Here is an 11020-nt window from a genome sequence, read left to right as displayed (position 1 = left end):
GATTTTCTATCTGAAAAGATCAGGTGCCAATCAAACGGTCAAAAAAGCAGGTTCAAACGTAACTTTCTAACGACTCCCACCACCTTTTACCCCCTTCCGTTACACACTTGCACCACGACGACAGTCGCCAATAGCAACAAACAACATCGCTTTCCCACGTCGATCCTTCTAAAAGGCCTTTTTCCGCAAGGTTAAATTAGTCTTTTAATATATCAACGAAAAAGTAATATTAAATTAAATATTCCGGATGCCACGTAGGACCTTCCCGCGTGGCTGCAGATAAATCTTGCAGGTCTGAAACTGAAAACTTTTCAATTTTGACATTTGGAGAGCGAGAAATGGGTATATTACATTACAGAGCTTCATGACAGATGAGTGTCGCTAATGCTATGATAATGGCGTCCGTTTCGAAAGACGGACACTTCGAGCTCTCTGCTCTGTGTACGTCTGCTCTTCTGTCTCTTGCTTTCTCTATACGAACACGGAACCCGATGATACATCCTGAGGAATGAAATTAGTAAAAATTTCAACAGTCCAATAAAAAAATTGGACTCAGAAACGAAAATTTCATCAATTCTCAAGCAGAGGCCAAATTTCTCAATTTCGGATTCAAGAAATCCAAAATCTGTTTGCTGTCTGTCTTTCTGTCGCATGGACGGAAACGAGCGGAGCTCAGAGATATCAACGGTCAGATTTTCAATTAATTCGATTATTCCATAAAATCTTCTAATTTTTAATTCCGCTTTGTTACCAAATTTGGTTCTGATTCATTGTTCTTCACTCTCATTTATACTGTCTCCACAGTCTCTTTATTAGGGTTTCTGTTGCTCTTGTTTATTATCTTGGCATCATTTTCAGTTTTCCTTTTTGTGTAATGGAGATCATTTTCGGATCCGGTGTCCCCTGCGATCTTATTCTCGCCGTGTTTTCTGCTGCTGTGTTGCGTTTGTGCGTTCAGGCATGGAGATGATAACCGGAGAAGAGTTCAGGTTAGGTTTTCTGGATTTGATATGGGCTGCGGAGGATCCAAAGTAGACGATTTGCCTCTGGTGACTCTCTGCAAAAAGAGGAAGGAGTATATCAAAGCTGCCGCCGATCAGCGCTACGCCCTCGCCTCAAGTCACGTCTCCTACTTCGGGTCACTGAAAGACGTTGGTGAAGCTCTATGTCGATTCGTTGAAGAGGAACTAATCATCGGTGTTGGATCTTCCCCTCCATCTTCTCCAGTACTCACTCTGCCATCAGACGAAGGAAAGAAGAAAAAAAACAATAAGGATTCGTCTTCTTCGACTTCTCTCTCGCATTCCCTCTCTTTTTCGCACCATCATTCACCAGAAGAGGACTCACATATTCATATCGACTCGGAGTCGGATACGGAGGTGGATTCGTCGGAATCGTTAAAACTTCACGGTCACGGCAGTCCTGGCGGCCCTCAACCTGAAGTTTCGGCGTCTTGGCCGCCCATTGATTCAGGAGGGGTTCCGTATCCTTACTCATACTCGGCGTACTACATGAAAAGGTCGTCGATGGCTGTTCCTTCAGTCGTTTATGAGGAGCCAAGAACGTCTCGAGCTGCAGCTCAGTGGCCGGAATATTCATACTCCACGAATTCACAGTATGGGATGGGGGGTTATTTCGGAATTCCGATGCATTCGCCGCCTCGTGATCCTTACTATAATAGGCCACCAAGTCCTCCCCCGGCAACTCCTCCGCCTCCGCCACCTCCGGCGGTCTCTGCTTGGGACTTCCTGGATCCCTTCACTTCTGCTGACGGTGGTTTCCCCGGTTATTATTCTCGTGGGAGTTACGGAATTAGGTCGAACACTGGTAGTCCTGATTCAAATGAAGTGAGGGAAAGAGAAGGAATTCCAGATTTGGAAGATGAGAATGATCCGAAGCCATTAAAGCAAGCAGAACATAGCAAGGGTAAGAAAGTGGACGAATATGTAAAAGGGGACTCGGGTGAGGGCACTTCTCGGGCTGCAGCACCATTGCAGAGTGACGATAGTCTGTCACCAGTTCAGGAGAAAGAAATCAGGAGTAGCCCCGAAACTGTTGCTACAAAAAGCATTGAAGAAGAAGAGAATCCCAAGAGGAAAGGTGTGAGCTTTGAGATAAATGAGGCTTCAACTCAAGATGGTGAGCTTGGTGGACATGTTGAATCCTCCAAAGCGAGTAGCTTGACCACATTGGCTTCTCATGGCGCACGGGACCTCCGGGAAGTTGTAAAGGAGATAAGGGACGAGTTTGTGAACGCGTCTGAGTATGGAAAAGAGGTCGCGCTGTTGCTTGAGGTGGGCAAGCTGCCTTATCGATCAAGACGTACCATACTAAAAGGTGAGAACAGAAGACCGCTGTTATTGTTCTCTCATCTTTCCTGCTATATGTCCGGTGTTTTGCTGTTTTACTATGTATATGACGCCAAAACTAGACCGATTTGATATGACCCTCGAAATTAATAAAAGCAATGTCTCCTTTGGTCATATGGATTCCAAACATCCATGATCTGGAGTCGAATTACTTATCCATCGGTCTATTAGTCAACTCTCTCTAGAGATTGTGAAGGATGTTCCACTAGAAGTGTTTTTGTTATTGCTTTGACTCTCGGTCTATATGACCACATGAGAGGATCTGATGTTGTTATTGTGATTACCTTTTAGTGTTATCTTTCAAAGGGAAAATACAGCCATTTTAGAGAGAGCATCTTAGACACTTTTGATATCTGGAGCTGAAAATCCCAATGTTAGTGTTTGTGTTTTCATGCATACTTGGATACTACCGGAGGACGTTGCTTGCTGCTTGACACTCAAGGAAGAACGTCGCAGTTTCTAGCCTTAAAATGAACTTGGACTACCATTTGATAGCCAAACAAAACATAAGGCCTTCTGATCCCAGTAGTCCTACAGGGCAGCATATCAGCTGTATATTTGGTATTATAAAGGACATAAAAAGGAGTCCAGATATTAGCATTAAAGGTAATGAGGTCTTGAAGATAAAATGAAAGGCAAAATAGAAGATCTAAAAGTAGTGCATGCAAATGATTGAAATGCTATTGTGGTGTATTTAAAGAGAGCCATTTGTGGGATCACCACTTTGTGTCCTTTATAAGAATAGCTGGGGAGCAAAAACTAACAAAAACTAACAAAAACTAACACATACATTTCCATTTCTCTGAAGTCTGGTTGATCATAAAAAAATATTGCTCTTTTTAAATTGCTGATTAGAACATGGTTGATAGAAAATCTTCTCTTTGTTCAGCTGTCTAATTACCACATTGTGAACCTTATTGTCTTCTTGCAGTGGTCTCATCCAGGATTCTGGATTTCATAACTACTCCCACGTTCACAATTTCACACCCTCCATCACGTCGGTCAAGGCAGGCAGCAGATAGCAAAATAAAAATTCCAACGGCTCTGAATGGGGATCTCGAGATTGATAGCATGATGAAGCTTTCATCAACTTTGGAGCAACTTTATGTGTGGGAGAAGAAACTTTACAAGGAAGTTAAGGTATGTAATAGATTGTACTTTAAAAAAAAGAACAAAAATTTAGTTATTGTACTGTGCAATTGATTGGATCTGGAATCTGATGATAAATGAATGTGAACTGTATAGAACTGTTTACGTCCACTAAACAGATACTCCCATCAGGTTCAAGTTAAGGGCCTTTGCCTTCACCTGGTCCATAATGTTTTACTGTATTTAAATGAAACTCTATTGTATATAGTTGGTTTCTTAGAAAAGTTTGAAGTTAGCAAGTAATATTTTTCTGAAGACAGAAAAGGTCTACAGACAAGTTTTCTTTGGCCATTTGTGGTGCTGTACTGTTGTCTTAGTGTTTATTGATTTGATGATTTGATGTTTGTCTAAAGAAACTTTTTATTTTTCTCAAAGAAAAGAGGAACCAGTTATTTAAAAGAAGGCCATTAATTTAGAAATTATAAATGAGATTGCATTCTGAACCCATGTAGCTAGGATAATGTTGAGTTGTTGCAAGAGATCCCATTATTTAAGCACAATGACCTGCTAAGGATTTGACTTTAGGAGTGTTTTATAGGAAAGGCTTAGGAGATTAAATATAAAGCAGTGGGTAAGCAATGATGAACCAAGTATGGTGTAATATCCATATTCTATAGAAGAAGGGCTTTATAGATGAACCAATGGTTATCCTTTGCAGTTGTGTTTTCTTTTTTCCCTTATTACACTTGCCCTACTCCCAGAATCTGGGCAATTTCCGGAACCTAAAAAAATTGAGTTTCTCTATTACGTTGTTCTTGCATTCACTTTTAAACCAGGAAATGCTGCAAATATTTCATAATCATGGCATGACTTGTGACTATAGACTCGAGAATCATATCTTCGTATTTCAACTTCCTATTTTAAAAAACTGTATTGGGAATTATGCAATTTGGTCTTTGTAATTATATGAAAACAAAAATACTAATTTTTTGTTTTTCACTTATATCACTCATTTGAAACGAATAGCTTCATTCATGTTTTCGATGCTTTCCCCCCCCCCTCCCTAATATCTTTTGTGCTATATGGGTTAAGAAAACTTTATCGTTTGACTAAGTTGGAAAGCTCCCTCCCTCTCTTCTTCTTTCTAAAGTTTTATCGTGTTATGGTCTGTATTTCATGTTGTTTATGTTTAATGTGGGGCATCATGCTTTCATTGGCATATCCTTGGTTTGACTATTTACCTCCTTTTTTCCTTCATAAATTTCTTTAGTTCCTTAATGGGATGGTGGTCAGTAATTTGTAGAGGCTCATCTCAGTTAGTTGTTTTTCCCCCCTCAAGGCACCATAATATGTACTGGCCTCTATTCTCCTCTCTCATTTGCTCCTTTTTGATTACATGTTAGGTTGTGAGTTAACTAAGAAAGATTTAAATCACTTTGTAAATTCACCATTCATGGAGTAAATAATTTTAAAAAATCCAGAGTTTGTCCTCACTTGAAGACTAATGTAGAGAAAAAAAGGAGATGGCTTCTAGGAATTTTTTAAGATAATATTATAATATAAATATAAAATTTTGGACTATAATATGTTTGTAGTTCAGGAGTTTTCATTTTAGGTGAATTTTTAACCAAAATATTTTGGATTTCATTCCAACTGAAAATTTTGCATTTTTCTGCTGCACATTTTGATTGTTTCAATGGTGTGGCCATATATAGCTGGCCAGAAGCTTCAGAGGAATCCCAGTTAAGCATTTATGAATTTATTTGTGCAAGGAATCTTGAAGAAATCTATTGTACCCTCCAAATTGGGATCTTGAAAAAATCTGGCAAAATTGTCAATGTAGAAGTGTTGTATTGATGCCTAATACTGCTTTCCACCAACAAATGTAGGTGATTTGGTCCCTCCCCCACCCCAAATTAAATAAGTAAATAAATAAAGGCTTGTAGTTTTCATGGATCCTCCACTTCTTACTGTTGAAATGCAAGAAAAGGAAAAACAGGTCAATTTTTCAGACCATTTTTGTGTTGGCTTGTTAAATTCATATTACTTGGTATAGAAATGTCCCAACTGATACTGAAATCTTGGTTAAAACTTTCAATATTTAGCGAGTTTACACCTTGTTTTTTGAGTGAATTACTTGACACTGGTTTCATTTTGACTCTTCATGGAACTGAAAGATTCCATGGAATATTGGTCATTTTGACCAAAATTTCAGACCATGTTGTTGACTTAAAATGCTTGAAGGGAGTTGTGGTCCTCTTAGGAATTGATGGTGCTAACTGAAAGTCTTTGTGCATTAATAGTTACTTTTCCCATCTTTTTGTTGGACAATGTGTTAACACATTGTACATATTTAAAATTGAATAAGTTAGCATGATCAATTCCTAATAATGGTAATGCATTTAAGTAAGTTGGGTACTTTAAATTTTTGCCTTAGCCATTGATCTGGTTACCCTTTTCTTTTGGTCATGTTATCCACCTATTCACTTGGGTGTAAGACGTGAATGATTTCTTAGATCATGTACATCATGTGCCCCAAAACTTCGTTTTCTGAGGGAATTGTTTGTTCCACTTCTCCATCTTTCACGCTAACATGGACATAAGTATGCTAGATGATCTTTTAGGTTTAGAAAACCACAAATTAGCTCTATTTGAAGTTTTGAACTGTCACTACTACAAGCAGACACACTGTTAACGATCTACTGATTCAATCAGTGAAATTGTACATGTCAAGGGGTTCTAACTTGTAAGTTGGAACAAAAGTGGAACCCAAATCAGGTCATGGCCAAAACTTGATAAGCTTGAGCTCTTTTTGCAGTTGCATGCACTCCATTCCTTTGTTTTGTTTTCTTTGGGGATATCAGTTGTGGTTACTGATTGCAGATATGGTAATGCTCAAATGAGCTTGAAATTTGCAATTTCTTTCTCCTTTTTACGTTGTTTTGTTTATGATTCAGGTGCTCTGATTTTACTCCAGTTCTGGTCGAACTCTTGCTTAATTTGTTTCAGTCTGGTTGGAATGATTTTAGGATGAAGAAAGGCTTCGAGTTATATACGAAAAGAAGTGTAAGAGATTGAAAGTCTTGGACGAGAGTGGTGCAGAGACCCATAAAATTAATGCCACTCAGGCTTCAATTAGAAAGTTGCTCACCAAAATTGATGTTGCTATTAGAGCTATTGATGCTATATCCTACCGGATACACAAATTAAGAGATGAGGAGTTGCAACCCCAACTCACTCAATTGATTCATGGGTATGTAACTTTCTGTTTTGTTCTATGCTTGTATGTTTAGATCTTTTGCATTCACAAAAGCTTAATATGACTCTTGGAGTGAGAATGGCTGAGTTTGTTCCTTAAACTCATTTATATATTTCCTTTGAATTGATATCATTTGTATATAAATTGTAGATCATTACTTGGTCTCATTATTGTAGTTTACTTGAATTTCGGTTTCTGGATGCACAATTGGTTTGCACATCAGTTACCCTCACTGAAATCGAGATGCCATGTGAGATGCAGACAAACACTGATGTGAACCATGAATTTAAAAGTTACACGTTATAGGCACCAAGCAAAGACACAGAATGCACATGAATGTGAATTTAGCAAATTCACAAAATAAGTTATAACAATTTACACAGTATGAACATAACATCATGCCTTGAGACAAGATTACAAGTAACCAAAAACAATTGCTTAACCAAACAAATCCTATATTCTTTGGCTTATAGTTGTGTAATGTAACAAGGCCATGGACTATAACCAAATCAGTTTATGATGTTATAGAGCATGTTTTTTTCACTTAGGGGCGAGCTTAGGCGCAATGGTTGGTGGACCACAGTTGTAGCATGAGGTAAAGGCATTGAAACAGCCTATCAGTAAAAATTGTTGGGGGGTAAGACCGTGTAGAAAACTTGGGGGGGGGGGCTTTGGTTTCACCTTTTTATAGAGCATGCTTTATTTACCAGAGCCCTATAATGCTAGCCTAAAATGCTTGCTTTGCTTGCATGGAGTAACCCCACCACAGCTGTGCATTGGTGTGTATTATAAAGCAGTAGGATAGATGTAGGCCTGAGTCACGTGCTAGGTCCAAGGGATGAGGCATGGGAGTGTGCACTCACTTGTGGTGTGCAATGCTGCATCTTAATTACCCCATTGAAAAAATGAAAAAAAAGAGGAGAGGTGTGCCCTAGTAAATGAGGCTTCCTGCTACTGCAGGATCTGGGAGGGACAAATGTATGCAGCCTCACCCCTGTTTTTGTAGTGGAGGCTCTTCCAAGTTTGAACCTGCAACAAACAGGTTGCAATACCACAACTTAACCATTGCTCCGTGGCTTGCCTGTATCTTTTCGACTGAGGTGGTTAAGTGACCTACAATATGAAATAGACAAGCTATATAACATAGCACATATACATGCAAACTTATTAGGATGAAGATTAGAAAATATTGATGCATTAATAGAACAAGTGAACAACAACACCCCCCCCCCCAAAAAAAAAAAATGGCATTTCAAATGCAAGTAATCATTTTGGGATGCCTTTCCACCCTCTTATCCTATGTGGTACTAGCCTGGTTCAACTTTATTAATTATGCGACTGGAACTATGAATAGTAATGCTTATCATTTATCAGTATTTGAGTTAATCAATAATCCTTAGAATACTGATGTTGTCATCCTCCTTCCATACCCTAGGTCTTCTTTTACTTAAATTGGGTCTCTTCTGATGCTTCTGTGCTAGATTCCTGGGTAGGGCTTTTGTCTCTCTTAGGTATTAAGTCACCATTTTTAACACCCGTACTGGGTTTTGACCTTGGTTGCTAATAGTTTGTGATATCTATGTCTAATTTGTAATCTAATAGCAAAAGATAATGACTTTCATAATCTTTTCCATTCCCATGGACTTTTATTCTCTCTTGAGCATGTTTCTTCTTTTATACAGTTCCATTTCTTCGAACCTGTATCTTTGCAGTCAGATTGGAAAGCCTATCCTTAGTACACATTTCTCTTTCTTCAGTCCAACATTAGTTCCTTAGTCATTTCTGAAAACTAGGTACTCTTGTCCAAAAGTTGCTTTAGAGTAATTACTCAATGCTGGAATTGGAAGTTTGCTTTGAGACTGCCTTTGGTAGCCATTGCTCTTGCTGGTCTAATATTCCTCAAGAGTTGTCTCAATCCTTGATATTTCTAATCATTTTTATGCATTCACATATCCTTTGGCTTCAGGTAATTTATATTGCTTTATGATAATGTGCTTAATACATGATGTTAATATGTTTATGGCATGTCGATGATTTACATTTACTTGTTATGTTCTTTTAAAGGCATGGAAACTATCATGAATGATGGGCCTCTGGGTCTCTTTTCACCTGGCAATTTCTCTCTTTCTCTATTATGCTTGTTACATTGTCCTGAATAAGCAGTCCATAAATGCTGATTTGGAGTTCCCATTCTCAGGAGGTCATTATTATTTGTGCAGGTTGACTGGAATGTGGAGATCCATGCTTACGTGCCACCAGAAGCAGTTTCAAGCCATCATAGAGAGCAAAAGTCGTAACCTTACTGCAAACACAAGTGTACGAAGAGATTCGAGCTTGAGGGCTACTATGGAACTGGAACTGCAGCTTCTGAATTGGTGCACTCATTTTAATACATGGGTCAACACTCAGAAAGCATATGTTGAGTCCTTTAATGGATGGCTTATGAATAGCCTGGACCATAAACCAGAAGAAACCGTAGATGGAGTCATTCCATTCTCCCCAGGCAGGGCAGGAGCTCCTCTTGCTTTCATTACCGGCAATGATTGGTTCCATACAATGGAGAGGGTTTCAGAGGCAGGGGTAGCAGATGCCATACATGGTTTTGCTTTGAGCCTGCACAGGCTTTGGGAACGACAAGACGAGGAGCAACGCCAGAGACTCAAAGCTGAGTATCTCACCAAGGATTTTGAGAAACGACTGAGAACACTACGCAAGGAGGAAATAAGACTGCGTCAGAGTCAAGGTGCTGCATTGTCAGAGAAGACTAATGTATCTGTGGTACCCACTGAGAGTGGAGTTTTACCATTTGATGATCTAAAGGTGGATCTTGATTCCATGAGAAAACGATTGGAAGAAGAGAGGGCTAGGCATGAGGAAACCATTAAAGAAGTCCATGTTGCTGCTTCAAGTAGTTTACAAGCAGGTCTTATTCCGATCTTTGAGGCTTTGGGGAACTTTGTTGCAGAGTCATTGAAGGGTTATGAACAAATCAGAACCGAAAATGCTGGAGATGGTACATGACAATGGGACTATCACTTCTGGTTTCTAACTCTAAATGCCATGAGTGAGGTTCTTGGAGAATGGAACCCCCTGCTTGCATGACGTGGCCACACTGTAAAGAATGGTTCCTCATGGAAGATTTAAACCAGTCAATGCTAGAGATCTTGGGACCATTAGACAATTATACATAGAAATCACCCCATTGTTGTGGTTCCAGATAATTCTCATCTGCTAGCCATGGAACAGAGTGGCTGACAAAGAGAAGGCAGCAAATAATGTGTTGCATCTAGAGGCATGAAAACCTCTTCGTTTGCACTTTTTGCTCCCGCATGTCAGGATGAGTGATTTGGCGAGACTTGTACAGAAATTCATTTATTGGTTGATTGGCCCTGATTTAGTCAGATAATGTGGTGGTTCTTGAATAGAGTAGGAGAAAATGATTGATATACAGAATGTAGAGTTCAGAAATTTTGAATTATCTGTCTAGTTTGGTGCTTGTCCAGAAATAGCATTGTTAGATAACAGAGAAAAAGAAATTAAAACTGCATAATTTGATTTGCTGAATTATTTATTAGTTTATTTTCTTGGAATCTGTTTGATAATTCTCTTCATTCTGAAGCCTTAGTCTTTTAACCGTTAGGCTGTGCATTTCTTTCTAAATGTTACTTCTATCTTTAGTAGAAATCAAACTTGCTTTCAAGGTTAAGAGGTACTTTATTTGATTAGGATAACCACTAGCTAAATAATTCAGCCTCTCTCCTTCCTACTCTGCTATAACCCTTCTCCAAAAATCAACGGGAAAAGGAACCCTTTATGGTTCCTTTGAGTCTGAATCATTTCTTTCGATTGCTACTGAACGCAAATTTTAGAGGTCCACAAGATTAAGGTGATGGATTTTTTTTTCAAAAAAAATATTTTATTATTTTTTACTTGTGGCTTGGCATAGTTTGTGTTTGTAAAGTTGTCAGGAAAGCACTCTCCATCAAGGGAGATGATTCACACTTCCATGAGAGCCTGAGTTTTTTTTTACCAAAATCCAATAAGAGCCCAAGTTTCAAGCAATCTCTTAGTGTGCAGCACTTGCAGCGAGATTTTTCGAAAAGTGCATTTTGAAAAAACGGATGGTCAATAATGAAATCTCGGTTTGAGATCGAGATCTCGACCTTTTGCAGCACAGTTCGCATGCATATCACTGAAGTTGAAACTCCCATTTGTCTGATCCGTCTTGAGTTGGGTTGCTTTTCTTCTTGAATCCAATTTTCCTTGGGGTATATACATTCTCAATTCCTGAACCGATTCAAGC

The 11020-nt window shown here is 38.9% G+C and overlaps 1 protein-coding gene across 3 annotated transcripts; it reads left to right on the top strand.

Moving 5' to 3' along the window:
• The first annotated feature begins 331 nt into the window (after window positions 1-331).
• Window positions 332-10501, top strand: LOC149009338 (protein ALTERED PHOSPHATE STARVATION RESPONSE 1-like). Of its 3 annotated transcripts, none has more exons than XM_089161754.1 (5): window positions 332-687; window positions 959-2337; window positions 3301-3509; window positions 6488-6711; window positions 8937-10501. In XM_089161754.1, exons 2-5 carry the CDS (start codon window positions 1011-1013, stop codon window positions 9736-9738), a joined length of 2562 nt encoding a protein of 853 aa, XP_089017880.1. In that variant the 5' UTR covers window positions 332-687; window positions 959-1010; the 3' UTR covers window positions 9739-10501. The 3 variants fall into 3 exon arrangements, with proteins under 3 accessions (XP_089017880.1, XP_089017882.1, XP_089017881.1); XM_089161756.1 differs by having other exon boundaries at window positions 859-2337; XM_089161755.1 differs by having other exon boundaries at window positions 332-2337.
• The last annotated feature ends 519 nt before the right edge of the window (window positions 10502-11020 follow it).

The sequence above is a fragment of the Hakea prostrata genome, chromosome 7 (assembly GCF_041222555.1).
Source record: "Hakea prostrata isolate BN-2017 chromosome 7, UWA_Hpros_2, whole genome shotgun sequence".
NCBI classification, from domain to species: Eukaryota; Viridiplantae; Streptophyta; class Magnoliopsida; order Proteales; family Proteaceae; genus Hakea; species Hakea prostrata.
Note: the sequence above shows the minus strand (reverse complement) of the source record. Positions and strands in the feature narration are given on the sequence as shown.